The 27666-nt window shown below is 43.8% G+C and overlaps 1 protein-coding gene across 3 annotated transcripts in view; it reads right to left on the bottom strand.

The window, feature by feature from the left end:
- The window catches only part of CC2D2A (coiled-coil and C2 domain containing 2A), a 134903-nt gene that overhangs the window by 85916 nt on the left and 21321 nt on the right, over positions 1–27666 (bottom strand). For all 3 annotated transcript variants that reach the window (XM_082728688.1, XM_082728690.1, XM_082728689.1), the window contains 7 exons: positions 18881–18969; positions 18450–18551; positions 12741–12839; positions 11834–12007; positions 7130–7292; positions 3344–3480; positions 2592–2723 (listed from right to left, as the gene is read on the bottom strand). In XM_082728688.1, coding sequence (XP_082584814.1) covers positions 2592–2723; positions 3344–3480; positions 7130–7292; positions 11834–12007; positions 12741–12839; positions 18450–18551; positions 18881–18969 — 896 coding nt within the window. The remainder of the gene's footprint in view (positions 1–2591; positions 2724–3343; positions 3481–7129; positions 7293–11833; positions 12008–12740; positions 12840–18449; positions 18552–18880; positions 18970–27666) is intronic.

Raw genomic sequence — 27666 nt, forward strand, 5'->3', positions numbered from 1 at the left:
CCTTCTGTATCCTTCCCACACACTCAGATATATTCTTCCCACTTTGCTAGATCCAAAGCCTGACCCTCTGGGAAATGACCTTGGGAGTCTCTAGACCCTTTGGCTTTTCTCTCTTAATTTTTTTTGCTCTGTGATGCTAGATGACCAGCCCACTGAGTGGGACACATTCTCCTTCTCCCCTTCCTCATTTCTGTACCCAAGATGGGAAGATCTCTCCTCTCACAGGTATTGGGAGAAAACCACCCTGTTTCTCTCCGCATGTCTCATCCTCCTGGCTCCCTCCCCAGAGAGAAGGAAGACTAGACTAGAAGACTATGACTAGAGAGCCAGCTGGAGCCCAACAGCCATTGGTCCGGGTTCTCTGCTGTCCCTTATTAGCTCTCTCCTGAGAACCTGCTTACTGGCCCCGCGTGTTCTCCTAGGCACTCCTCATGGTGAACTCACCAGGGCTGTGCTGGATAGGAGCAGAATTCATGGGATTTGAAGCAGGAAGCTCTTCTGGTCTTGCATTCCAGTAGCCTTCTGCTGTCCGGTTTTACCCTTCGGGAGTCTGATCTCTGCATCCCTCTATGACCCCCGTGCATTTCCCAACTAGCTCACAACTTCTGAAGCAGACAGGTAAGATTAATTGGCTCTCTTAATACCCAACTCAACATAGCACTTACTCTTCTGTTTTCTCACTGCAACTCATAATTTAGTGCCTCATTATATCAGTGTATCCTGCTGAACCAGACGGAAGGTGAAGGAAGACTGATGTGCTACTGGATATGTGCACAAGGGGATGACTGTCTTGATCACTAATTATATCATGTGTCTGTCGTGTAAGCAAACAGATGACAAATCCCTCATGGACTGTGACTTGGGTTTATGCTTGTTTTGTGATCATCTACTCCCATGATCACGTTTCTGCACAAAGTAGCCACTTTTTTTTTTTTTTTAACATTTTATTTATTTGACAGAGAGAGACACAGTGAGAGAGAGAACACAAGCAGTGGGAGTGGAAGAGGGAGAAGCAGGCTTCCCACTAGCAGGGAGCCCGATGTGGGACTTGATCCCAGGACCCTTGGATGACAACCTGAGCCGAAGGCAGTCGCATAACTGACTGAGCCACCCAGGTGCCCCAAAGTAGCACTCATTAATACTTGTCTGTAATAACAAAATTTCATAGAAATTCACAATTTAAGAAAAAGTGGGATACAGTGACATCACCTTAATAACCACAATGCTCCTCTGAGGCAGAGAAGATTATTATTGTTCCTATTTTTCAACCCAGGAAATGGGCACAGAGGTAAAGGGATCCTCCCAAAGTTGCACAGTAGTTGTTGACAGGACAGCTCAGATGCTCCAACTTGCACCTGTGTTTTCTCTGTTGGGCAGCCTGCTTTCCAGAATGATCATTAAATCCCCTCATTCTGTTTCACTTTATCCCTGTTGAAATACTAAAATATAAAATTTTCTGGGTTTCAGAAGGAGGTGATCTTTTCTCAGCAGCTCAGGAAAGGAAAAGCAATATAATTAAACACTAAGGCAGGCAACTGTGTCTGTTGAACACTAGTTGGCACATACTGAACTTGGTTCCAAGCTCTCGAATGTACGATCTTCACCCATCTGCACAACTATCCCAGGAGGTAGGTGCTATTATTATGTCCATTTTACAGATGAAGAAATTGCAACACAGACAGTTTACAACACAGAGTTTGCCTTATGAGTGTTAGTGCCTGGACTTACAGCAGGTAGTTTGGTACCAGACCTTAGGAAAACACAGTAAAAAGGATTTTCAAGGATAGAAAATCTCCAGTTGGGGGAACCTGGATGGCTCTGTCGGTTAAACAGCAGACTCTTGATTTCGGCTCAGGTCATGATCTCAGGGTTGTGGGACTGAGCCCCCTGGGCTCCACGCTCAGTGTGGAGTCTGCTTAAGATCCTCTCACTTCCTTTCCCTCTGCCCCTCCCCCTGATGGTGCTCTCTCTCTCTCTCTCAAAATAAATCAATAAATCTTAAAGAAAAAAGAGAAAATCTCCAGTTAAATAATAAAGAGACATTGAGTGGCAAATAATCCTGCAGCATCGGTGAGACGGCAGAGAAAAAAGAAAAATAAGGTTGGCTCGCTTGGTGCAAATAAAGTCACTAACTTAGTCATTCTATGTGGGAATGCAGTCCTTGTTTAAGAAAGGATTAGGTGAGAGGGGGACCTGGGTGGCTCAGTGAGTTAAAGCCTCTGCCTTCCACTCAGGTCATGATCTCCGGGTCCTGGGATCAAGCCCCCATCGGGCTCCTTGCTTGGTGGGAAGCCTGCTTCTCCCTCTCCCACTCCCCCTGCTTGTGTTCCCTCTCTCGCTGTGTGTCTCTCTGTCAAATAAATAAATAAACAAACAAACAAATACATAAATAAATAAAAGAAAGGATTAGGTGAGCAGAGCAGACTGGCTCTTACATAACACACCTGCTGTTTGTTCCTTGTGTGTAAGGTAGTGAACTTAAAACAACCACCAAGGTAGAATGTTATGAATTTGGTACCCCAAGCTACTGGAAGAGCAAAGCACTGGGAAGCACCTTCATGTGCTGAAAATGAGGAGTTAGTTGGGCTTACCTTTTTATACAGTGTTTCAAGTTCTGCCTTAATGTCTTGCGCCTGTGTCAGCACTGGTGGTCTGGAAGGAAACGCCTTGGTGGGGTTGGGCAGTGCCAGAATTCTCCCATCATCTCCAAACCACTTCCTTCCCTGCAGATCAAACAGAGGCAAGACCACCATTTTCTTTTAACTGGAGAGAAAACGGTTTACAAAATAAATGACAGCTGCCAGAAAACTCTGGGTCGACATACACATTTCATGCACCTTCCTCTGTCCCGACTAGGTCTTTGAAAGCCTCATTTCCATTAGCAACTGAGTCTTCCCTAACACCCCTGCACAACTAATTGAGGATATAATCCTCACTCCCCTCCAACAAAACCATCCCAAAAAGCTTATAGGAGTGCTCAAAAAAGTATTTTCTAGTCATTAGAAATGACAGGAAAAAACCATAGGAGAAAAACAATTGTGAACATTCAATCTGTGGAGAATGAAACATTGTCCATTGTGCAAAAGTCACCGACATCTGACTCAGCAGGAGAATCCCAAGCCCGGCCAGTAGATGATGGGCGTTTTGGGCAGGGAGGGAGTGTGTGTGGTCTGAGGATCACCAAACGTGTTAAGAGACAAATTGGAAAAAAAAAAAAAAAATTGTGCCATTGTCTGTAGACAGGAGGGCATGAGCATGAGGGTGTGGTGGCGGCCCGGGAGGGTGAGAAGCCGCTCTGACCCGGGAGACGCCCGGGGGCTACAGGTGGGACGGGGCGGCTTACGGGCTCCTGCGTCAGCAGCCTGTTCTCCATGGTGTTCTGACAGGCACGCGGCACCTCCGGTCTTGCCCCAATATAAAGGCCTTCGTCTTCCAGAAATCTGGGCTGCACGTTCTCGGGAAGCTTTTTATACGTAGGCACTAGAGAGTACATAAACAAACACCGCAACATTAGTGCAGCCTACACATTTCAAACCACACTGGAAATTGCATCTGTATTCCTGGAAGCCACAAAGGCCCCATCTTAATTCTCAAGGGCCCAGGACAAGAGGAACATGTTCCCCTGTCATAGCATGCTCTGGAATGGTGACAGGACTCCACGCCTCGCTCACCAGCGGGGCCTGCTGTGGGGAGGGCGGTGCTCACATCCAAGGCCCTGCTTGGCTTGCTCGCCTGCCCAAAGCACCTGGGCCAGGCCTGGCTTGGAACCTTTCCTTCTGTACAGAAGGGATGATTATATCTATTTCCTGGGTTCTCGGGAGAATTAAAGGAGGTAAAGTAAGAGAAAATGCTGTGTAAGTTAAAAACTTAAACAGAGGATAAAGGAGACAGAGCAGGGAGGGAGGCTTTTCTCAGGAGGCCTTGCAATTTGCACCAACTCGTGAAGGTTGAGAGGGATGGAGCCTGGGGTAGTGTACCCCCCATCCCCCAAGGGCATGGTGTGGCCCAAAGAGTGGGGTAACACTGGGCACTGTGGGGATGGGCGAGCAGGGGCAGGGCGGATGGAGGGCCCTTCTACTCATGAGCAGCTTGAGTTTTGGTCAGGAGATGGACCCCTGAAGGCTCTACTCGGGGAGTGACCTAGCAGATTTTCAGTTCTGGAAAGATCCCTGGGCCTGCGTGGGCAGAGTAAGCCAGAGGAGAAAATAAGAGAAGAAGCCAGGGGACCTGTGAGTGTCCGGAGGTAATTTGGGAGTTAATGAGGAAAAGGTGGAGAGTCTCTTGTTTATAATTATCTCACTCTGAATCTTGCCAAATCCCCGAATCTGCTAATTTTCCTGTATGAGGCCTTTTGCACACTCTGCTTCCCAAACTCACCCACGCAAAACAGCTAATGCCAGTGTTCTTGGAAAAAGCGACCTCGGAGACAACGGGGGCAAACCTGAGCAAACATGGGGGTCTGCTCCCAGCCCTCCATTCACATGGCTAGGCAGCTGCCCGGCGCCAACCCAGTGGTCTTCGAAGGTTTTCCTGGAAACGCTTCTGCCTACTCTCACTCTATGTATGCTTACTGTTTGTGGATATGCTATCATACACACAAAGTTAAATCAGGGAAGGTTGAGATTAAAAATATGTGCCAACAGAAGCCCCGACATTTGCTTCCCACGTCCCTGGGGCGAATGCACTCTGCTTTGTCAACCATTCTCCAAGCAGTGACAAGAACGGACCCAGTGACAAAAACATTATTACTCTTGGTCCCCTGCTATGTGCTGGTCACAGCACAAGGGCTTCACTGAAGCAATTTCCTCAGTGCTCAAAGGAAGAAGAAACACCTGGAGTCATGTCGTAGGATCGTTTCAGTTCCTCCTGTTTTCTGGTGAGGCACTGAAAATGGAGGAGGTCATTCCTCAAGGAGGAGGAGCTGGGGCAGTGTGGTTCCCCACCTCCTGTTTGCTAGGCCGGGGGTTGCCTCCCCTCCGGACTGGAGCTCAGATTCCCCATTCAGAGCAGGCCAGGTGCCGCTGGTGCACCCCCAGCCTCTTCCACATACTCCTCTCCCACCCCCGACCCTGGGCTGAGCCAGCCCCTGGTGTCTAACCTCTCCTTCCAGCCCAGGGGGACTCCAGGGACAGGCGTGGCAGGGAGTCCTCTGAGCACAAACACAAAGAGACGGCACTCCTCCTTGGCCCATGCATTTCTCCAAACCCCCAAGGAGCATCAGGACACATTCTGGCTTTCGTAGCTGGCTTCCCAGGTCAGAGACCTGCCTTCCCTCCCGTCACTAGCTTTGTGGTCTCAGACTAGTTCCCTAACTTCTCTGGGCTTCTGCTTTTTCATCTGTAAAATGGGTGTAAGAAAGAACCCTTGTCTAGCTCTGGTGTGGAGCCAGGTGAGTTTATACACAAGTACTTAGAAAGGGACCTGGCAGAGGAAGGGCATGGAATGCATTCACTATTATTGTTTTGGCAAAGTTGTAACCTCTGGGCACATTTCCCAGCTACCTATTTAAAAGGAAATCTGAGATGTCCAACAAATCCCAGTACTTTGGACCATACACGATTCAAAATGACCTATCAAAATGGAACAATAATTTATCCTTGGCTTGGCATTTAACTGGAACTCAGAACATGACAAATGAAAAGAGATCCAAATCCCAGGTAAGGTGAGTGCAGCCCCCCTTCTCAGCCTGAGAGGCTCTCCTGGGGGACTCCCATTTTAAGTTTGAACTATCAGCTAACTAACTGGGGAGGTCCCTCAGGTACTCTTGGGAGGAAAGAAAATTCCAGGGAAAAAAGAACAAAGGGAAACCCAGTGCAGAAACGAAGCAGGGGGCAGTCACGAGGAGTTAACTGGATGGTCCCTGCTCATGTACCCCGGCCATTGTCCCTGAGGTGAGGAACCTCAGCCAATCTGCTTCATACCTCCCTCAGAATCTCTGATATGATCATGTCCTCTTGCGTGTGAATGAGATGCCTGGTGGCTGGAGGCTCCAGGATAGTCTCAGGGTGGTGCCCGCAGACAGGGGAACCAGCCATGTGAGGAGAGGGTTGGGGCTTTCAGCCAGTGCTGCTCTCTATCCCCACCTCTGGGAGAGGACAGGAACTACAGGGTTCATTAATCACCAGTGGCCCTGACTTGGTCTCTCCTCTGGACATAAGAAGCCTCCATAAAAATTCTAGCTGTAGGGGTTTGGAGAACTTCCTAGTCAATGAACACATGGTGGGGCTGGAAGGGAAGGGACCCTGGAGAGGGGATGGAGGCTCCACGATCCTTCTCACATGCCGTGTCCTATGACTCTCTTCATCTCTGTTCTCTCTCATACCATTGTTTTTTGTTTTGTTTTTTCTTTTTTTAAGATTTTTAAAATTTATTTGAGAGCAAGAGAGAACACAAGCAGGGGAAATGGCAGGCAGAGGGAGAGGGAGAACCAGACTCCCCGCTGAGCAACATGGGGCTCAATCCCAGGACCCCGAGATCATGACCTAAGTCGAAGGCAGGTGCTTAACCAACGAAGTCACCCAGGTGCCCACATATCTTTTATTATATGATAAGTGAGTAAATGTAAGTGTTTCTCTGACTACTATGCACTGTTAGAACAAATTATCAAACCCGAGGCATGGAACCTCCAATTTGTGGCAAAATCAAATAGAAGTATGGGTAATGTGGGGACCCACTACTTGTGATTGGTGTCTAAGCAGAAGGCAGTCTCGCCGGGCGGAGTCCTTAACTTGTGGGGTCTGTGCTGACTCCAGGTATAAGTGTCAGAGCTGAACTGTAGGATATCCAGCTAGGTTTGGAGAATTGGTTGGTGTAGGGAACCCCCCCCCCCCCCATATCTGGTCAAGTAAGTGTTCTAGCAGGGTTGAGAGGGAGTAGAGGATGAGACAGAGAGATTCTCCTTCTCTCAGCCTGAGTGTCAGACTCTCTCAGACTCTCTGCCCCCAGAACTGGTCGCCAGTTTGATGAGGGGACCCCTCAAAACACCCTGGTGTTTCTCGGGCTAGTCCATCAGTGAGTGAATGTTCAATGGGCATTTGCTCAAGTTCTTTATCCTCAGACACCAGCCGTATTTCACGTGAAGGAAAATGAAGATGCCCGAAGCGAGCAGGAAGGCAAAAAGCACAAGTACCTGTCACCCTGCTGGGTACGAAGAGGAGTTCTCTTTCCATCTGCAGTCGAACGTGGACGCTTTCATACTCTGCGGGTCTGACGGCTATGAAATCCTCAGCTGCGTGGTCTAAGCCCAACAGAAAATCCTCCTCATCCTTGGCACTGAGCAGCTCTTCCTCGTCCTGCATTACAATAAACAGCAAGAAAAACTGTGCTGTGATTATACGTCTACTTAGAAAAACAAGGGCATTAAACTCATCCAACAACGTATCTTACAAGACAGTGATCTTTTTCTTGTATCCTTTTTTTAAAAGCAAGGGTAAAACTCGATGGCCTTTCATGCTCCCCAAGCGGGTTTTCTTTGTTTTTCACTCTTCCACGTGATTGGAAAATGTCAAAACCAGAATAGGCTGAAGTCAGAAGAGAGATGCTGGGCAAAGCAATCGAAATCTCAGCAACTCTGGACTCTAAGGGTGTGTATTCTTCCGCATGTACTTCAAGTCCTTGGGCTCAGAAGTTACATGGTACGTTAACCTTCCCCCGGCAACGACCCCAGGGCAAGACGCTTGTAAGCAGTGTCCACACTCTGCGCGGTGTATACACCTGCAGCCCAGCCCCACCCGCATTGTCTGTGGGATGGTGGGGAACTTACCAGCCGTTCTTTTTTTTCTTTTTTTTAATTTATTTAATTTATTTTTTTAATTTTTTTTAAAGATTTTATTTATTTATCCGACAGACAGAGATCCCAAGTAGGCAGAGAGGCAGGCAGAGAGAGAGGAAGGGAAGCAGGCTCCCTGCTGAGCAGAGAGCCCAATTCGGGGCTCGATCCCAGGACCCTGAGATCATGACCTGAGCTGAAGGCAGAGGCTTTAACCCACTGAGCCACCCAGGCGCGCCCAATCTTTTTTTTTTTTTAAGATTTTTTATTTATTCATTTGACAGACAGAGATGACAAGTAGGCAGAGAGGGAGGCAGAGAGAGAGGAGGAAGCAGGCTCCCCACCGAGCAGAGAGCCCAATGCGGGGGAACAGCTTTTAAAATCCCAGGGAAATCTGCACAGGTGATAACCTTGCTACCTGCCTTTTCCTATTTCCTCCCAAATAAACCAAACAATGAGAAGGGGAAGTAAATCTATGGGGTAGCCAAGCTCCCGGCACAATCTGAGAACACAGAATGCCAAAAACTTCAAAAAAGGAAAAAAGAGCCCTCATTTCAGTGTGTGATTTTTTTTTTTTTCCCCCTTGCTTAATCCTCCTTTTGGTTTTGTGGTAAGCAGAGACAGACGGAGAAAAATTACAGACAGAGGTGGAGAGCTACACAGGATCTAAAACCTCTGCCAGAAAGACTAAATCCACTTTGAGTATAAAAGTACCGGAAGAGGGTCTGAGCAGACAGGGGGATGGAGTACAGGGAAGGGGCTTCACAGGAGGGCATGATTTCAAAGGGCAGGTTTAGGAACACAGAGCTTCCAGGGGAAAAGCATGCAAAAGGGAAGAGAGGTGGCTTGTTGAAACACGTCATGTCTCATGTCTCAGTTTCAATGCCTACAGATTTGTTGATAGCTCTGCCTTCCAAAAGCAGACCCTGGTTCTCCCGACTTTCTGTGGGGGCCTCACTTAGTGACTCACTTCCAATGAGCGGGATATGAGTGCTGGTATGTAGCTTCTGACTCCAGGTCAGAAAAGGCACCGTGGCTTTGTCCTTGCTTTCTTTTGGATCACTTGCTTTAGGGGAAATCAGCTGTCATGTCAGGAGATGCTCAAGCAGCCTTGTGGGGAGGTCTGAACTGAGCCCCCTGCCAAAACCCAGCACCTGCCAGGCAGGAGGGTAAGCCACCTTGGAAGAAAACCCCCCCAACCCAGTCAAGCTTTCAGCTGACTGCATCCTTGGCCGCCTTGCCTACAACCTCACGAGAACCTCTGGAGTCAGAACAAGCTGAATATTGGCTTGTAAAACAATGACGATCAAATAAGCTGATGTACTCTCAAGCTTCCATAAACCTAGCTAAAAAATTACATTTTGATTTTGTTTTTTGTGCTTATGTGTCATATCCAAAAACTCATTACCAGGACCCACATCAAGGAGCTTTTTCCCTAAATTAGCCCCCGCCTTCCAAGGAGTTTCATGGATTCAGGTCTTACATTTAAGCCTTTAATCCATTTTGAGTTCATTTTTTGTGAGTGGTGTAAGATCGGGTCCTCTTTCTTTCTTGTGCATGTGAATATCCAATTATCTCTGCATCATTTACTGAAGAGACTGTTTTCTCCACTGAGTACTCTTGCCCCCCCCCCCCCCCGTCAAATATCAATTGACCACACCTACTTGGGTTTACTTCTGGGCTCTCGATTCTGTTCCACTGGCCTATTGGTCTGTTTTTATGCTAATACCATGCTGTTTCAATGACTGTAACTTTATAGTATAGCTTGAAATCGAAATGTGATACCTCCTGAGAAGGACAAAGCAGGAGGCATCACACTTTGATTACTTTGGCTTTGGGGGTCCTGTGGTTCCACATAAATTTTAGAAGTATTTTTCCTACTTCTGTAAAGAGGGTCATTGAAATCTTTATAGAGATTGCATGGAATCTATAGATGGCTTTTGGCAGTGTTGACATTTTAATAATATTAATTCTTCTGATCCATGAACATGGGATAATTTTACATTTATTTGTATCTTCTTTGACTTCTTTCATCAGTGTCTTACATTTTTCAGAGTACAGGTCTTTCACCACCTTAGTTAAATTTATTCCTAAGTATTTTATTGTTTTTGAAACTATCGTAAATGGGATCAATTTATTTTTTTCTCAGAAAATTTGTTGTAATTGTAAAGAAACACTACTGATTTTCGTTTTTGTTTCTAAAGGTTTTACTTATTTATTTGAGGGAGACAGAGCATAGGGTGGGGAGAGTGAGAAGGAGAAGCAGACTCCCTGCTGAGCAGGGATCCTGATGTGGAGCTCCATCCTAAGATCCTGGGATCATGACCTGAGCTGAAGGCAGACACTTAACCAACCTGGATACCCCCATACAACTGATTTTTGTATTTTAATTTTGTATGTTGCAACTTTGCAGAATTCATTGATTATATCTAACAATCTTTTGGTTGAGTCTCTAGTTTTATTTCTACATAAAATGAAAGCATCTGCAAATAAAGACAATTTCTTTTTTCAGTTCAGATACCTTTAATTCCAGTTCGGATACCTCTTAATTTCTTTTTCTTGCCTGATTGCTCTAGCTAAGTCTTCTAGTATTATGTTGAAATAGGAGTGGCGATAATGAGCACCATTGTCTTGCTCCTGATTTTAGAGGAAAAACTTTCAAGCTTTCATCACTGAGTATGACGTTAGCTGTGGTTTTGTCACAGATGGCCTTTATTATGTGGAGGTACATTTCTTTTATTCCTAATTTAAGAGTTTTTGTCATGAATAGTACTGAATTTTGTCAAATGTATTTTCTGTATCTATTAGAATTTCTTTCCTTTTTAAAAATTAAAAAAAATATTTATTTAAAAATTTTTTCAGTTTTATTGAGATAGAATTGAAATATCCAAATCTTTTTTTTTTTTTTTTTAAAGTAAACTCTGTACCCAATGTAGGGCTCAAACTCTGAGATCAAGAGTTGTATGTTCTACTGACCGAGCAAGGCAGGTGCTTGAATTTCTTTCCTTTTTAACATGGAAAATTTTCCATTGTGTGTATATATCATATTTTGTTTATTCGTTCATTTGCTGATGGATATTTTGGTTGATTTTACCTTTTGGCTATTGAGAACATTTCTCCACTGTTAAGTGTACAACTATCTGTTTGAGTGCCTGCTTCTATTCTTTTGGGTATATACCCAGAAATGGAATTGCAGGAACATAATAATTCCACATTTAAATTTTTGAGGAATGACCAGACTGTTTTCACAGCAGCTGTACCATTTTATGTTGCCATCAGCGATGCACAAGCTGAAGGCAGTCTTGCCCTACATCTTTGCCAGCCCATCTCTCTTCCTTCCTTCCTTCCTTTCTTCCCTTCTTCCTTTCCTTTCCTCTCCCCTTCCTTCCTTCTTTAATAAAAGCCACTCTAATTTGTGTAAAATGGGATCTCATTGTGGTTTTGATTTGCAGTTCCCTAATGATTAGTGATGTTAAGTTTATTTCATGTACTTAATGGCCATTTGTATATCTTCTTTGGAGATATGTCTATTCAAGTCCTTTGTCCATTTTTTAAATGGGATGTTTTCTTTTGTCTTACATGCCCCATGCACAATTAGAGTCTGAGTCGTAGCTTGGGTGTGGAATGGAGCACAAAAAGCTAATCACCTGTGAGGATGTGGGAAGAGAGAGAGAGAAGATTCATTTGCCTTGGAGAGACCAACATTTTGCATCTGAAATGAATATGAATCGCTGTGTGGCATCTAGCAAGAAAAATCTGTAAGCCACCTTGTTCTGTTTGTTTTTTTTTTTCTTTTTCCACAGGAAAGAAATAGACATATTTAATCAAGGTCCTTATTATCCAAATTATGGGGTAAAATCAAAGGCTACAGAAAGTAACGTGAACACAGTATTCATTTTGCTTTCCACTAAACGATGGATGAGCCGTTGCATGTGGTGGTGGCAGGTTTGCCCTCGGCCACTTTCCTTCTGGTGAGGATGTCATCATTATCATCACCATTGTCACCACCATGGTCATTGACACCAACATCATCCCTCACCTTACCACCACCGTAACATTAAATACCGTTCTGCGTTCTCCTTGCGCAGGAGGCTCTTCTTCCTCTCCTTCCTCCTCCTCTTGGTTCGTGCCAGCTCTGGTTTTGGCTTTTGGTTTTTCTTGTGATTCCTCTGGTTCGGGATCAAAGTTGAAAGTGAAGAAGTTATAGGCTTCTTCGGCAGAAGGGAAGCCAGGTGGAACCTAAGGAGAAGTGGTGAGTGATAGAGTTTCAGATTGTAGAATTGGAGATGAGTCACACAGCTCACTGACAGCAGCTTGACGTTGGTGGCATCGAGCGAATGCTAGGCATCCTGAGCATATTACCTTTGTCGAAGGCACAAGATGACCTGTCACAAACTTTAAGACATGCAATAGGCAAAGGGGTGGCTTCCTCGAATAAGTAGCTTTCATAGTCACTTTTTTATAAACTAGCAAACATTCTCATAGGCACATAAATATATTATTGATAGGAGTAACAGCTTTTGAAAAAATGAGTAAAATGCCAAAAAAGTAGATTATTTTATAGATTAATGCTGAGATACTTTTGTTTAATTATGAGCAATCCAGGGGTCTGTTAACTTTTTTTTAAAAATGACATTTTTTGTTTTGATTCTTCTTGAGTTGGTATTCCCTTTCTTCCTCCATAATGAAGCTGGTACAACTTCAGAGTTGAAAATATAGTCTTTTTGCTAACATTTCCTGCCCTTCCATGCAGCCCCCTTTACCCAGTCAGGCAGTATTCTAATCGTCCCGCTGGTTCTAGCATTTTAAAAGTAGGAATCATTTCTCATACTTTTTTCTTGCATATTCCACACTAATAAGAGTCAGGGTATGTATATAAGCATCTGTCATAGGATATTTTTGAAAAACACAAACAAATCAACAAAAAACATGATTTAAAGCATGCATGATTTAAAAAGACAGGATTTCTCACCGGAAGTTTAGACTTGATTTTTTGTACAGAATCACGGAATTTTACTCTTGAGTAACTTTGGAAATCATCTTGTTGAGTCCTCTGTACCTCCTCACCTGCCTGTATGAGCAGAAAAAAGGATAAGTAGAATATTTATTATTTTAAAAGGGTTTTATTTATTTATTTGAGAGACAGAGCTCGCACGAGTGAGTGGGGGAGCAGAGGGAGAGGGAGAAGTTTCTCCATCCTGAGCATGGAACCTGATGCGGGGCTTGATCTCATGACTCTTGAGATCATGACCTGAGCTGAAATCAAGAGTTGGACGCTCAACCGACTAAGACACCCGGGTGCCTCAGGATAGACAGAACATTTAAATCAAGAAACTAAAGATGTTCTAAAACAAGCATTAACTCTCAAAGGGGAAAACCTCAGACCATGGGTGCAGACCATCATTCCTAAGGAATGAAATGTTTACAAATGTGAAATATAGTTGAAGGTTAAGGTTGCTGATTATTTTCTTGCTCAGCTGCCTCTCTCAAGACCAAATAAATACAAAATTTTATACTCAAAGGACCGTAAAATGACAAATGCTATTTCTTCTACAGATCAATAGATGATTTAGTTCACAGAGGACCATTTCCAAACAACTTATGAAGATACGCCTCAGTAATCCTGGATAGGAATAAATTCTGAAATACAGCTTCCAGGGTGCGAGGCCTGTCCTCTTGAGCCGCTGGACCTTCTGCCTCGCCCCACCCCGCCCCCCTTGAAGCTGAGTTCTGCCTATGATAGCTCAGTGTGGTAACTGCTATTATGGCGGCTCCCTTTGTCCTGTGACGGCCAATCTACCAAGGGCTGTTCCCACTTTGTCCTCATCTCTGCTTCTAATCCACCCCTCCCAGATCCTGGCTACTGCTCCTTTCCCACCCAGCACAACCCAAATGCCACGCCTTCCTTCTGAGGGACTCCAGGCTATTCCAATAGCATATCTAGATCTCATTGTAAGAAGGGACAAACGTATTCTACCTGAGATGGAAACTTTGTTATTATTATCTGGACCGAGACTGTGTCACAGCATGGAATAGTTTTCATCAGGGGAAATGGAATGTAGTGTATTTGCACCGGGCCCCTCTCACATATCCTTCCCAAATCCTACCTGTTTTTCCAGATCATGCAAAGCTACTTCTTTTCTCAGACTCCTCCATCCTAAAATGAGATCTTTTTTTCTGGAATCTTATTGCCTGAGGCACATCAGGTGCTATTCTGTCTAGCTTAGTTATCAAACCAGAGGCTCTGGAGCTGCCCGCCTGGCTGTGAATCCCAACTCCATCACTCATAGCTTAGACCACTTGTTCTCAGCGTCAGGTAAAGCAATGCACCTAAAATATGCTTACAGTTATGGCTCAATCATGATGGGTCTCATCACCGCATTCTTGATTTTCTTTTTACATGTCTTTGATCTCCCTGGTTGGCATTTACATCACATGGCTATAAACATTTTATTTTAGTCTGTCAGAAACTAGAGCCTGAGGCACAGAATTTTACATAAAGGGAATGGCATATTTTTTTTTATTATGATAGATTATACTTAACTGATACTCTGGTTTTTCTTCTGGTCATGCTGGACATCTAGCTACACTTAGGTGAACTTTCATAGCACTTGGTTTTAGCTTTTCCAAGGATATCAAGCTCTCATCATTGGCCTGCAGAGACCCACTTGGACATTCTGAGGCTTAGACCAAACCAGGAGGGCCAGGAGCATTGGGCAAATCTTGCTGGGAACTGATGCCATGAGACAAACGTCCTATCTTCCAGGAACTAGGCAGGCAATTCTGAGAAGCAGACTCCTCAGCAAGTCCCTGGCAGGATCGAGCCCTGGTCACCAAGGCATTAGTCAGCTCAGTGACAGTCTCCAGAACTGACTTTATGTCCTGATTCTTTCTCCCCAGTTCCCAACTCCTGTTCATTGATATCACTTCTCAGAAGAAGCCACACAGGTAAAGCATGAAAAATCCTTGCCTCAGGCTCTAGTTTCTTGTGGGAAGTAGGGTCCAGAGAGAAGAGAAATTACACCTCCAAGGTCACCCAGCCGGTGAGTGAGGTTGCCAGCATTTAACGCTGGGCAGCTGGGGTCCAGCATCTGGGCTCATCTTGTCCTCCATTCTTTGCTCAAATAGGATTAAATGGACAACTTTTTCGATATTCCTTCTGGATTGAAGTCTATACATTAAGAAATCTGCTCTGTGAGATATTCTGTTAACCTGAGATCAGGTCTAAAAAGGGCAGCTGGGTCCATTGTTCACGTAACTTGGCTATTTTGAACCCTCATCCGTGGTATCATTGAAACCCAGCACTGTAAGAGAAAGGAACTGTGGAACCCGGCCTGTCCAACACGACTTCACAGGAAGAGGAGTCACTCATTCCTGCCAGGTCAGCCTGTCCTGTCAGGGAGGGACGCCAGGCATGCAGGTCATTGAGACATGAGCTGAGCTCTGCACCCCACCTCTCCCGCCCACTTGGTTTCACTCACCCCTTGGCTAAGCTATACAGGCCCTGTTGGCTGAATCGGACTTTAAAAAGGCACTATTGTGATTAACCTGAATCCCAAGAAATATAAAATACAATGAAATTGAATACTGAAGGTTTCCACTTCCGACGCCAAAATGTACAAGCCTGAGGCCTCTCCTTCCGTGCAATTGACTAAGGTAAACACACATATTTATCTCACTCAGTGTGCCTTGGAACAGATTTTTCTTCACCAGGACTTTTTTCTTTTTGTGGAGAGCTAAAATCATCCAGTATTGCTATGGTTCCAGGGCTGTGCTAAAAGCAATTTTGTATATTCCTTCCACATTGTCCACCAGAATTCACTTTGACATCATCATCCTTGATTTGGGATCATCAAGGAGGAGGGGGGGATAAAAAAAAGAAAAACACCAAAGGGAGGTATTTTTAAAAAGCCAGTAGACTGGAAGGTGAGTTAGAACCCAGATCTGAGAGCTCCTGCTTGGCTAACTGAAGACTGAGAACATTAGCCCTGTCTCACCCCTGGAAGGGACTGCTAGGCCTTCAATGCCAGATTTTGTCTGAAGTTACAACATCTTATCTCTTCTCTGCTCTATTTCTCCTTTCCTGTCATCTCCATGTTCCTTATAGTCCTTTTTAGTTCTTAAAATATTTTAAAAATATAACTTTTTTTTATAAATTCATAACTTTTTTATGATAAATGAAACTTTAATTGATCCCCAAACTGATATGAGGTAACCACTAGCCAATTCCCTTTCATTTATGAAATTAGAATTCTAATTAGAAATTAGAATTCTAATCCTGTAACCAGTCATTACCTCCATCCTACATAAGCTGATTTCTGACAACAAACCTCCGAGCCTCCTTCCATGTTCTGCTGTGAGAGCCCTTGGCTTGCCAATTGTCTTTTTGATACAAATACAATAAACTTACTAATAGTACTTCAAAGACCAAAAAAATAAAAAATAAAAATAACTTTTCTGAAAATAAAACAAAACACAGAGAAACAAGTCAGCTGATGTTTGCCTCATGTTTTGCAAATTGGCCACGAGTGCACGCAGAGGGCAAGGAGAGACTGAAGAGAAGCAGATCATTCTAGATCGGGAGGGGCAGTTTTAGTAAGTGGGGGAACTTACAAGGCATGTCTTGGTGGCTGCAAGATAAGGACATCCTCACGCCTGCCTGCCGAATATTGGAAGTTTATAATGACGTCCTAACTGGGTTCAGTCAAGTGTACCAGACAGATGGTCAACACCACATTCCTATCTCAAGGCTGCATCGCTGGGGCAGCTTCTGGGAGTGGGGAAGGCAAGTGGAACACACATTCCCAGGACAGGGGAGGGCATGAGGAACTTTCAATTACTTGGTCCAGCTTGCAGGTCAACCAGTGGTCATGTCTTTTTGATGACCTCTTCCAACACCTCAAATCCATAGAATGGCTCTTAGGGGATACAGAACAGAGTAGATATAAGCCACAGACCTGCTCACAAAAAGCAATAAATACTCTCTAGGCCAAGGGAGTATATTTTTACTTCCATAACTTAAAGCTTTATTGGGGATATTGTATTCATGACCCATGGACGAGTAAGAGCTGCTGTGATTTTGTGAAATGATTATCAATCAGAAAGTATAGACAGGCTCAGGGCTACGTGGTGGCTCAGTCGGTTAGGCATCTGTCTTCAGCTCAGGTCATGATCCTGGGGTCCTGGGATCGAGTCCCGCATCGGTCTCCTTGCTCAGTGGGGAGCCTGTCCCTGTCTGCCTGCCTCTCGCCCTGCTTGTGCTCACTTTCTCTCTCTGACAAATAAAATCTTAAAGAAAAAAAAGTATAGGCAGGCTCAGATATGAGACCGGATCATCCAATCATTTAGCCCATCTGACCAGATGCCGGGATTCATACACCTAACAACATAACAGAAGTATTTGTGTCAAAGCTGATGATAATTTATGTAGTTTTTCCTTAGTTTTCAGTATTTTAAAATTATGGCTTACAATGAAGAAGATAATTGGAATCAAAGAAAAATAAGTGTCTCCTCAGCAGAAGGGAGCAACGAACTGTCATAAAGCCATTTCATCAGATCTACAGAATATTCCTACTCAAGAACCACAGGCCATGACACATGAACACGGCTGTAACTTTTCTTGTAATCATGCAATCTTTGGCTTAATTTGGGATGAATATAGGCAAAATGTTATATCTCATCACAGAAAAAGAGAAGGCATCCTCTAAGCAATCGGTGATTTCTCCACAGAAATTTCTTCACACCTGTGCTTTTTTTTGTCTCAAGAGTAAAAACTAACCCAACCATCACCATCAACAACAAACAAGTGGGTTAGACTTGCAAACACCTCACTGGGCTGTTTGTTCCATTCTTCCCTTCCTTCTTCCACCCTCTTACAGGCTTGTCCTTCATCTACACCCCGACAGGATTTTCTGGCTTCTAGTGGCTTCCTGTCCTCCTCATGGGCCTCAACTGTCAGTTTTCCTCCAAGTGTCAAGATCTTCCTCAGTCTTCTTTTTTTTTAGGAAACAAAGGCTGCTTAGAACTTCAAAACTCACTGCAGTAGAAATGCTTATTAAATTCATTTCTCCAGGCCTGGTCCCTTCCTTTGTGCATGTTTCTAGAGACACACACACTGACATGTCCCCTCAGCACCTCAGACTCAAACAAAAATCACTCCAGTACACTCAAACCACCTCCCCAGCCTATGGTTGACTGCTTTCCATGGCTTGTAGGAAACAACTGAGGCCCTTTGTGTGACATTCAAGGCCCCCACCATTCCACCCTACTTTCCTACTGCACTCCTATCTCTCTCTTCTTCCCAGCAAGATCCATAGGTCCAGCAATGCTGACCCAAAGGACAGACTGGGAATGAAAAAGAACTGGAATCTGATCTCAAATCCCGCATGCATGTCTGTGACCTGGAGATGGCCTCGTGGCTGCTTTGAACCTCAGTTTACTCATCCATCAAATGTGAATGAAAACAAAAGAACCCACCCACTGGGGTGCTGGGATAAAGACATATGAGAACACAGGGAAAACACCTGGTCTGAGCAGGACCCTATAAACAGTAGCTATGACGATTATTGATAAGTGTTGAATGCCTCCTCTGTGCACAGCTCTGTTCTAGAAACTTTTGCTGGAAATGTTATATTCTGCTTCACTGTCTTTGATCACAACGTGGAGAAGGTCCCTTTCTCACCTCTGTGCCAAATTCAGTCTCCAGTTCTCTCTTGTTGGGGCTTTGTAAGCGCCTGGGCCGAGGGGTAGGAATTTCCTGCAGCAACGTGCTTTCTGCTTTGGACTATAAAGTCAAACAGAGATGCTGGTTAGCATTGGGAATGCTGCAAAAACCTGTTACCATCTTAGTAGAAAACAATCCATAAGAACTACACACCTTACTTCTTTAAGAGAAAAGAGCAAGTGAAATAGTTAAGGAAAATGACACTGAATACTTCTTAAGCATAATTTTCTGCCTGTGCCAATGTTAAATACCACATTAATATTTAAAACAAGGAAAACAAATTTAACGGCACTCAAACCCATGCAGTTTTGAGCAGACAGAGCATTCTAGACAAGACCTGAGGAACGGCAATCAGCCACTGAGCAAAATATTCACGTGTTTTTTCTCACCCTTGCAGCTTGTAATTTCTCCCTCATGCGTTCCCTCATGGAAAATTCTGCAAAGCCTGTCCTGGAAGCTGAAGGAATTGGAGGTAAGCCTAAAAAAACACAGGAAAATCACTTTAAAGCAGCATTTTTTTTTCTTTTTTCCAAAGGGAAGATGAGATTTAAAAATAACATGAGAATGTAATTTTGTTTTGCAAAGTTAGAACTTTACATAAGCAAACATGAGCTCATGCTGACAGCCGTCCATGTGACATACTCAGTGCATGTCTTGGCTTCTTTGTGACAGTCAGGGCGAAGCTTGGTCCTGCCAAGAGTGCCACGTTGACTTAACCAAGAGTAAAATGAATGACATTTGACGGTTCAAGACAGAGACACACCAATTCAATTACCAGTGGGGAGAGACCTTCCAATTTGTTGAACCGAGAAACAGGCTTGTAGGTGAAGGGACAGCTAGTGAATTCAAGGTTCTGCTTTCAACAGTGTTGATCACTTCAATCAGGCCCAAGCCATCGCCCTGTATGGCACTGGCCATTTTGTTTGTGTGATTATTTGGTTAATAGCTGTTCCCTCACCCAGGTTCCATGGTTCCCAGCCACACAGGGCAGGCATATAGCAAGCATCATTAAGTGTATGTGATCCCCTGATTGGGCAATGAAAGGACTTTGGGACAGCTATTCATCAATCTTGTTCTCTGGCTGGCCACCCACCTTGCTTCTGCCCCCAAAAGAAGGATGTCTATAGTCAACAAATTGTCTCTAAACACGAACATGCAATGGAATACTATGCAGCCATCAAAAGAAATGAAATCTTGCCATTTGCAACAACATGGATGGAACTAGAGCGTATCATGCTTAGTGAAATAAGTCAAGTGGAGAAAGACAACTATCATATGATCTCCCTGATATGAGGAAGTGGTGATGCAACATGGGGGCTTAAGTGGGTAGGAGAAGAATAAATGAAACAAGATGGGATTGGGAGGGAGACAAACCATAAGTGACTCTTAATCTCACAAAACAAACTGAGGGTTGGTGGGGGGAGGGGGTTTGGGAGAAGGGGGTGGGATTATGGACATTGGGGAGGGTATGTGCTTTGGTGAGTGCTGTGAAGTGTGTAAACCTGGCGATTCACAGACCTGTACCCCTGGGGATAAAAATACATGTTTATAAAAAATAAAAATTTGAGTCCTCAGGGGGGGAAAAAAAATTAAACATGAAAATGCTCCTTACTTATTTACTTCCCCTCCTTTTAAAAATTTTTATTTTTTTTAAAGATTGTATTTATTTATTTGACAGACAGAGATCACAAGTAGGCCGAGAGGCAGGCAGAAAGAGAAGGGAAAACAGGCTCCCTGCTGAGCAGAGAGCCCGATGTGGGGCTCGATCCCAGGACCCTGGGATCATAAAGCAGAGGCTTTAACCCACTGAGCCACCCAGGCACCCCCCCCCACTTTTTTTTAAAAAGAGAATCAGTTTTTCAAGTTCACTTAAAATAGCTAACATCTATATACAGTTCACTAGAATAATTTTGTTTGTCTTTAAAAGGGAGACAAGATATTTTATTCAACATGATTTCTGAATGAAGAAAACAAAGTGGCTTCTCTAGGATTGCTTTTAAAAAGCAATTTGAGAAAAATTTTTGAAAAAGGGGCGCCTGGGTGGCTCAGTCAGTTGGACATCTGCCCTCGGCTCAGTGGGGAGTCTGCTTCTCTTTCTCCCTCTGCTACTCCTCCCGCTTGTGCATGCACACTCTCTCTCGCTCAAATAAATAAATAGACTATTAAAAAAAAAAAAAAAACAACTTTGACAGATTCTGAAGTGATAAAAAATCGTTCTTGCTTGATATTTTCCAGTCCATGCTAGTGGGAGACATTTCAAGGGTGTGGAGATTCCCAAGCCCAGTCTGTACAACCAGCTGGGGACATGTTCTTTCTATTCCATTCCAAGCATGTGGAGAATGTGACCCACTCGAGGTGACCTTTGTACCTGGCACTTAGTAGCACTAAATCAGTGAAGGAAAACATATAAGTGAGGGAGATTGTACAAACAAAATAAATGGAATTCTCCTTTGGGTGAAACCAGATGGTGAGGACACAGTTTTTTCAAGATAACATGATGAACCATGTGTGTTCTCATTCACTCCCTTATAACATAATAACTGATAGAGATTAGATGCCTTCATCTAATGCAATGTTTCTTTAAACAACTAGAACTAAAATAACCCTCCTAAGACATTATTTCCCTTAATTTAGTGTCAGTTCCTTCACTACATTACTACTCTGCTATGTGATCCCAAACTGTGTCTGTTTTTCCTGCCCTGGGGACCAGTGCTGACTTGCCAAACCCGAGGACTGCTGTGACCTCACAGTCACACACGGAGGCTCTTGGATATAGCTGAACCGACCTGGCATGAATAAAGTTTCTGCAGAGTCCAGTGCAAAGGGTGTGATGAAAATAATTTTAAAAATTAGGAAAGACCTGATTTGGAGGCAGTGTAAGAACTTGCAGATAAGGAGAGAATTGGAAGACATTCCGTTCAACATACAACATCAATCAGTATGAAATATGGATTTCCTTCATAAGGTGGTGTTTCTCACGAAGGCAGCAGGATGATGTCCTCACAGCGCTGCTCTGGTTTCCTAGGAAACCCGTCCATCCTGAGGCTGCATCAGCCTCGCGTGTGCAAATGCTTCCGTATCTTCTCTGCTCTGGGTCCTTTACCTGCCCCATGACTCAGGCACACCATACCCTGTGTCTCTCTCCTCACAGGCTTCACAAAATGGTGGATGCATTCCATTTTTCTCTTGACCACTTCTATTAAACCTGACCCCTTAAACCTTCTAGGAAGACAGGCACTGCATTTTGAAATAACGTTGTAATCTTCTCATCTGTCCACAAGTCGAAGTGATCTTGTTTTTACGGAGAAGTTTCCACAGTTCCTTCTCCATCTGAAGTCCTTCCTTCCTCCCCTTGTCGGTGCCAAGAGAATCCTATCCTTCTTGCAAGGCATTGTCCTGGGACTCTCACTGCTGAGACCTAGCTCTCTGTTTACTGCTGTGTGTACTAGGACTTTCCAGGGACTTGATGTAAAATCAGAAACGGGGTATTTGGGTTTGGATTTGAATAGGTATCATCTGGAGTCACATAGAACAGGTGAGCGTGAAGATGGCTCTATAATGACCTCCCTCTTCTGCCCACCCTCTCTAGTGAAACAATCTACTTCTGAGTGTTTGTATTTGTTTTACTTGTGATGATGAACAAATATTTACCAAATGCCATAGCACCTTTATGTTTTCATCATTTGGGCACTATTGATAACTGTGATAACAGCATGATCAAAAATTCAGTTCGTTAACATGATGAGTAATTAAAGACCTTTCAGGACAGAAACAGGTTACCTAAAGTTCTTGGAGGGAGGAGTGGAATGAAGGAGTTCAAGAAGAAAAGGGAATGGTGTCAAATTTCCAACTGTGCAGAGACAGATTTTTTTTTTTTTAAGGTGGTGACAGGGGTCATCAAAAAAACACTACCATTTAGGGCGCCTGGGTGGCTCAGTGGTTAAGCCGCTGCCTTCGGCTCAGGTCATGATCTCAGGGTCCTGGGATCGAGTCCCGCATCGGGCTCTCTGCTCAGCAGGGAGCCTGCTTCCTCCTCTCTCTCTCTCTGCCTGCCTCTCTGCCTACTTGTGATTTCTCTCTGTCAAATAAATAAATAAAATCTTTAAAAAAAAAAAACAAAAAAACAAAAAAAAAAAAAACACTACCATTTAGATTCTTTTGGATAACGTCAAGAGTGATCTAACATTTTTTATTTTAAAACATATTTATATTAATATACTTCTATTTTGTTAATACTTATATACTTATGTCATCAATAAAATATTTAAAAATTTTTATGGCAACTTACATATAGCATAATTCTCTTTTTAAAAAAAAAAAAAGATTGTGGGGTGCCTGGGTGGCTCAGTGGGTTAAAGACTCTGCCTTCAGCTCAGGTCATGAACCCAGTGTCCTGGGATCGAGCCCCGCATCGGGCTCTCTGCTCGGCGGGGAGCCTGCTTCCTCCTCTCTCTCTGCCTGCCTCTCTGCCTACTTGTCATCTCTGTCTGTCAAATGAATAAATAAAAAATCTTAAAAAAAAAAAAAGATTGGGGGCGCCTGGGTGGCTCAGTGGGTTAAGCCGCTGCCTTCGGCTCAGGTCATGATCTCAGGGTCCTGGGATCGAGTCCCACATCGGGCTCTCTGCTCAGCAGGGGGCCTGCTTCCCTTCCTCTCTCTCTGTGATCTCTTCCCTTCCTCTCTCCTACTGTGATCTCTCTCTGTCAAATAAATAAATAAAATATTAAAAAAAAAAGATTGTATTTATTTATTTGCGAGAGAGAGAGAGAGAGAGAGATAGGGATAGAGAGAGAGAAAGAGAGAGAGCATAAGTGGGGAGGAAATGGAGAGCCAGGCTTCCAGGGAGCCTGATGTGGTGCTGGATCCCAGAACCCTGGGACCATGACCTGAGCTGAGCAGAGACACTTAACCAACTGAGCCACCCAGGTGCCCCCATATAGCATAATTCTTGCAGGGACAATGGACTAGAGGATGGGGGAAACGCTGGCCTCATCTGGCTTTTAATTCTGGCCTCTTCTCTCCCCCAAATAGATAATTACCCCCAAACCCTGTTAAAAAATTCCTGGATAGAATAAATACAGAGTTTGGGTGGGGGGGAGGGAGAGCATGGGACAGAAGCCAGCTCGACCTCAGTACGAAAAACTGGAGGGGAACAGAGGCTCTATCCTACAGACTTAAAAAGGAAAACATGATGAGTTGGACAATCCGTCCAATTGTCCCCAACATCTGATCAACCGTATGGATGGAAGAAAATGGAATGTCCTTTCAGTCACAGTCAGCCCTCTGGGAACATAGGACGTCCTTGGCTGTCTGGCAGGAAAACCCAGCAAAACAAAATGGCATCAGGTTAGTGGTGATTGTCACTAGGATATAAAAATGTGGGTGACTATTTTCTTCTATTTCCTTTTCCTGATTTTCTAATTTTTACCCAGCAGAGTAGCATCACTTGTGAAAATTTTACTCCCTAAAATGAAATTCAAATAGGCTGAGAACAGCAGGCTCTTCCCTGGGCTTTGAGCCTCAGTACTGCTGATAGTTCACATTTGCTGAGGCATCTGGAGGGATTTCTGCGGTCACTTTTTCTTTTCTGCTTCTTTATTTCATAGTCTCATGGACACTGCATTTTATGTTAGCCGAAAACGTGGGGCCCTTATTTTTGCTCATGTTTCCTTCTCACTCACGGGCGCTTGGACCCCAAGATCTGGCTCTGCCCACTGCCCCCTCCTATATCTCTGTGCATCAGGACACATCCCAGACCTGGGAACTGTTTAGGGTTGACTGTTTTGGTCCCTGCAGTGTTCTTATGTTGAAACTCTCAGCCCTCTCCATGTGATGTTATCTGGAGGCCAAGCCTATTTGTGTGGGGGATAATTAGGTTTAGGTGAGGTCATGAGGTGTGTGTGGGGGGGTGTCCTATGATGGGATTAGTGTCGTCTGAAGAGAGGAAAGCCCAGAACTGTGGCTCTCTGTCTTTCCACCCTGTGAGGATGTTGTGAGAAGGCAGCCATCAGCAAGTTAGGAGGAGAGCTTTTACCAGGAACTGAATCATTCTGAGCTTTGGTCTTAGATTCCTCAACCTCCAGAACTGTGAGAAATAAATGTCTGTGGTTTGAGACACCAGTCTACGGTATTTCATTACAGCAGCTGGAACTGATGGAGACAGGGATCATCACCATGTGCAAGACTGCACCTGGCCAGCCCTGGCTTCTGTTCCTCTGCTCCAGGTAGTGGGATAGGGCAAGGGGGCTTCAGACAGGGCTGAAATTCTGCAAGGTGGCTTCCTACATATATTTTGCCATGACATTCTGCCTGTGGTTAAGCCTTCCATATTGCCTTGGGTAGAGTAGAAAAAAAATGTAAACCTCATTCAGGAGGGCCAGGGACTGCCTGCGAGATGCCAGGGGAACGGACTGTTCTCAGAACAAGCTTTGTGAACTTCCAAGAGAGGAAATGACACGTACACGGTCTGACCTTGCAGTATTTTTGCAGGCGTGACTCTCTGTCAGGTGGCTAGCGTTCTACAAAACCCAAGTTTGGACATGCTTAGAGATAAGAGAATTAGAGAATCTCTTCTCCAGTTTTCAAGCATTCAACTGGCAAATAGGTCTTGAGTACCTATTGTGTGTACAAGGCATCAAGGAGGGAACAGGGGAGAAAAGAAAGAAATTCTCATCTTCATAGAGTGTGTTTTCTGGCAGGGAAGAGAGACCATAGACAGGCAGTATATTTAATATGTCAGATGGTAATAGATGGTATGAAGACAACTAAAACAGGATGAGGATGGCCGGGGGTGGTGTGCATTGCCGTTTTAGGAGTGACTAAGCAAGGGCTTCAAGGTGACCTTGGAACAGGTAAAGGAAATGAGCGATCAAGCCATGTGGATGGCTGGGGGATAAGCATTTTAGTTAGAGTAATACTGGGTACAAAGACTCCAAGGGCCATACCTACTGTAGGACCAGGGCAGAAAAGGAGAAAGATAAGAGGTGGGAGATAGAATACCAGGGTATCTGGTCGCAGAGTTAAGGTGGAGCTGAAATGGGTAGGGCATCCTACTCAATTCGGCTTAAGCTCTGAGTCGGGGAGAACCACTGAAGGGTTGGAACAGAGGAGAGCCACGGCCTTATTTTCCTAAGACCATTCTGGCTGCTGGGGTGAGAACAGAAGCCAGGCCATCAGCTGGGATGCTGTGCTATACTCCAGATGGGAGCTGAAGGTGGCTTGGATTGGGATCGGAGTGGGTAGAAGTAGCGGGAAATAGGTGTACTTCAGGTCTAGTTTGAAGGTAGAGCAAACAGGACTTATAGGGACTTATGGATGGGGGCAGAAAAAGACAGGAGTTAAAGATGATCCAAGCAATAGAAGGAATGAAGTATGTGTTTTGCAAGATGGGAAGACTATAGGACAAACAAGTTAGGAGAAGGAAATCAGGGGCTCAGCTTCGGTAGAGTGAAATATGAGTTGTCTCAGGATAGATCACAGACCTAACTAAATGTAAGACCTAAAAGCATAAAACTTATAGAAGAAAATATAGGAGAAAAACTTCATGAACTGGGGTTAGGCAAAGAAGTCTCAATATAATCCTGAAAGCACAATCCATAATAATAATAATAATAAAGTGATGCACTTGACTTCATTGACATTAAAGCTTTTTATATTTCTAAAGACATGATTAAGAAAATGAAAAGATGAGACATTTACTCAGAGAAAATATCTATGAATTATTGATCTGATAAAGTACTTGTATCCAGAATACATAGACAACTCTTACAACTCCACACTAGACAGTGAATCGGGTTAGTAATGAGCAAATATTTAATAGGCATTTTACTAAGATGATACACAAATGGCTAATAAGCATATGACAAAAATACTCACTATCATTAATCAATAGGGAGATACAAGTTAAAAGCACACTAAGATACCATTATACACCTCATAGAGACTATAATTAAAGACTGACCATACCAAGTGTGGACAGTTCTTAAAAACAGTTGGTGGGAGAGTAAATTGACATGGCTATTTTGTAAAACAGGTTGATAGTTTCATATAAAGTTAAATATAAATTTATCATATGACCCAGAAATTGTACTATTTCTCAAAAGCAATGAAAACAGACATCCATGCAGACATACTCCAAAGGTGTTTAGCAGCATTATTCATAATAACCGCAAGCTGGAAATAATCCAAATGTCCATCAACAGGTGAATGAATAAGCAAAATGTGGGACATTCATATGATGGAATACAATGCAGCAATAAAAAGGAAGAAAATGTGGATAGATGCTACAACATTTATGAAACCCAAAAAACATTATGCTAAGTGAAAGAAGCCTCACACAAAACACTACGTACTGTATGATTCAGTTTACAGGAAATGTCTGGAAAAGGCATATTTGTAAGGATATAAAACAAACCAGTGTTTGTCTAGGGCTGGGGTGGGAGTTGGGATTAACTGTAAATAGGCATAAAGGAACTTTCTGGAGTGATGAAATGTTCTAAAACTGGATTGTGGTGATGGTGGCACAGATCTACCACCGCCAAAAACCACTGAATTATATACTTACAGTAAACAAAATGAACATACTGGGTAGAAGGTTGCTGTCCATCTAGTCTGAAGGAGTCCTGGGCTAGAGATGACCATTTGGGACTGGTCAGTTACATTCCTGATAGGTATATGTTAGGTTTTCAAGTCTCTCTCTCTCTTTTTTTTTTTTTAATTAACATACAATGTATTATTTGCCCTAGGGGTACAGGTCTGTGAATCATCAGTCTTACACAATTCACAGCACTCACCATAGCACATACCCTCTCTAATGTCCATAACCCAGCCACCCTATCCCTCCTCACCCCTCCAGCAACCCTCAGTTTGTCTCCTGAGATTAAGAGTCTCTAATGGTTTGTCTCCCTCCCGATCCCATCTTGTTTCATTTTTTTTCCTTCCATACTCCCCAGAACCCCCCACCATGCCTTTCAAATTCCTCATATCAGTGAGATCATATGATAATTGTCTTTCTCTGATTGTCTTATTTCACTAAGAGTAATACTCTTTAGTTCCATCCACATCATTGTAAATGGCAAGATTTTGGGGTCTTTTTGATGGCTGCATAGTATTCCATTGTGTATATATACCACATCTTTATCCATTCATCTGTTGATGGACATCTAGGCTCTTTTCA

Source organism: Mustela nivalis (assembly GCF_964662115.1).
Source record: "Mustela nivalis genome assembly, chromosome: 4".
In the NCBI taxonomy this organism is placed as follows: domain Eukaryota; kingdom Metazoa; phylum Chordata; class Mammalia; order Carnivora; family Mustelidae; genus Mustela; species Mustela nivalis.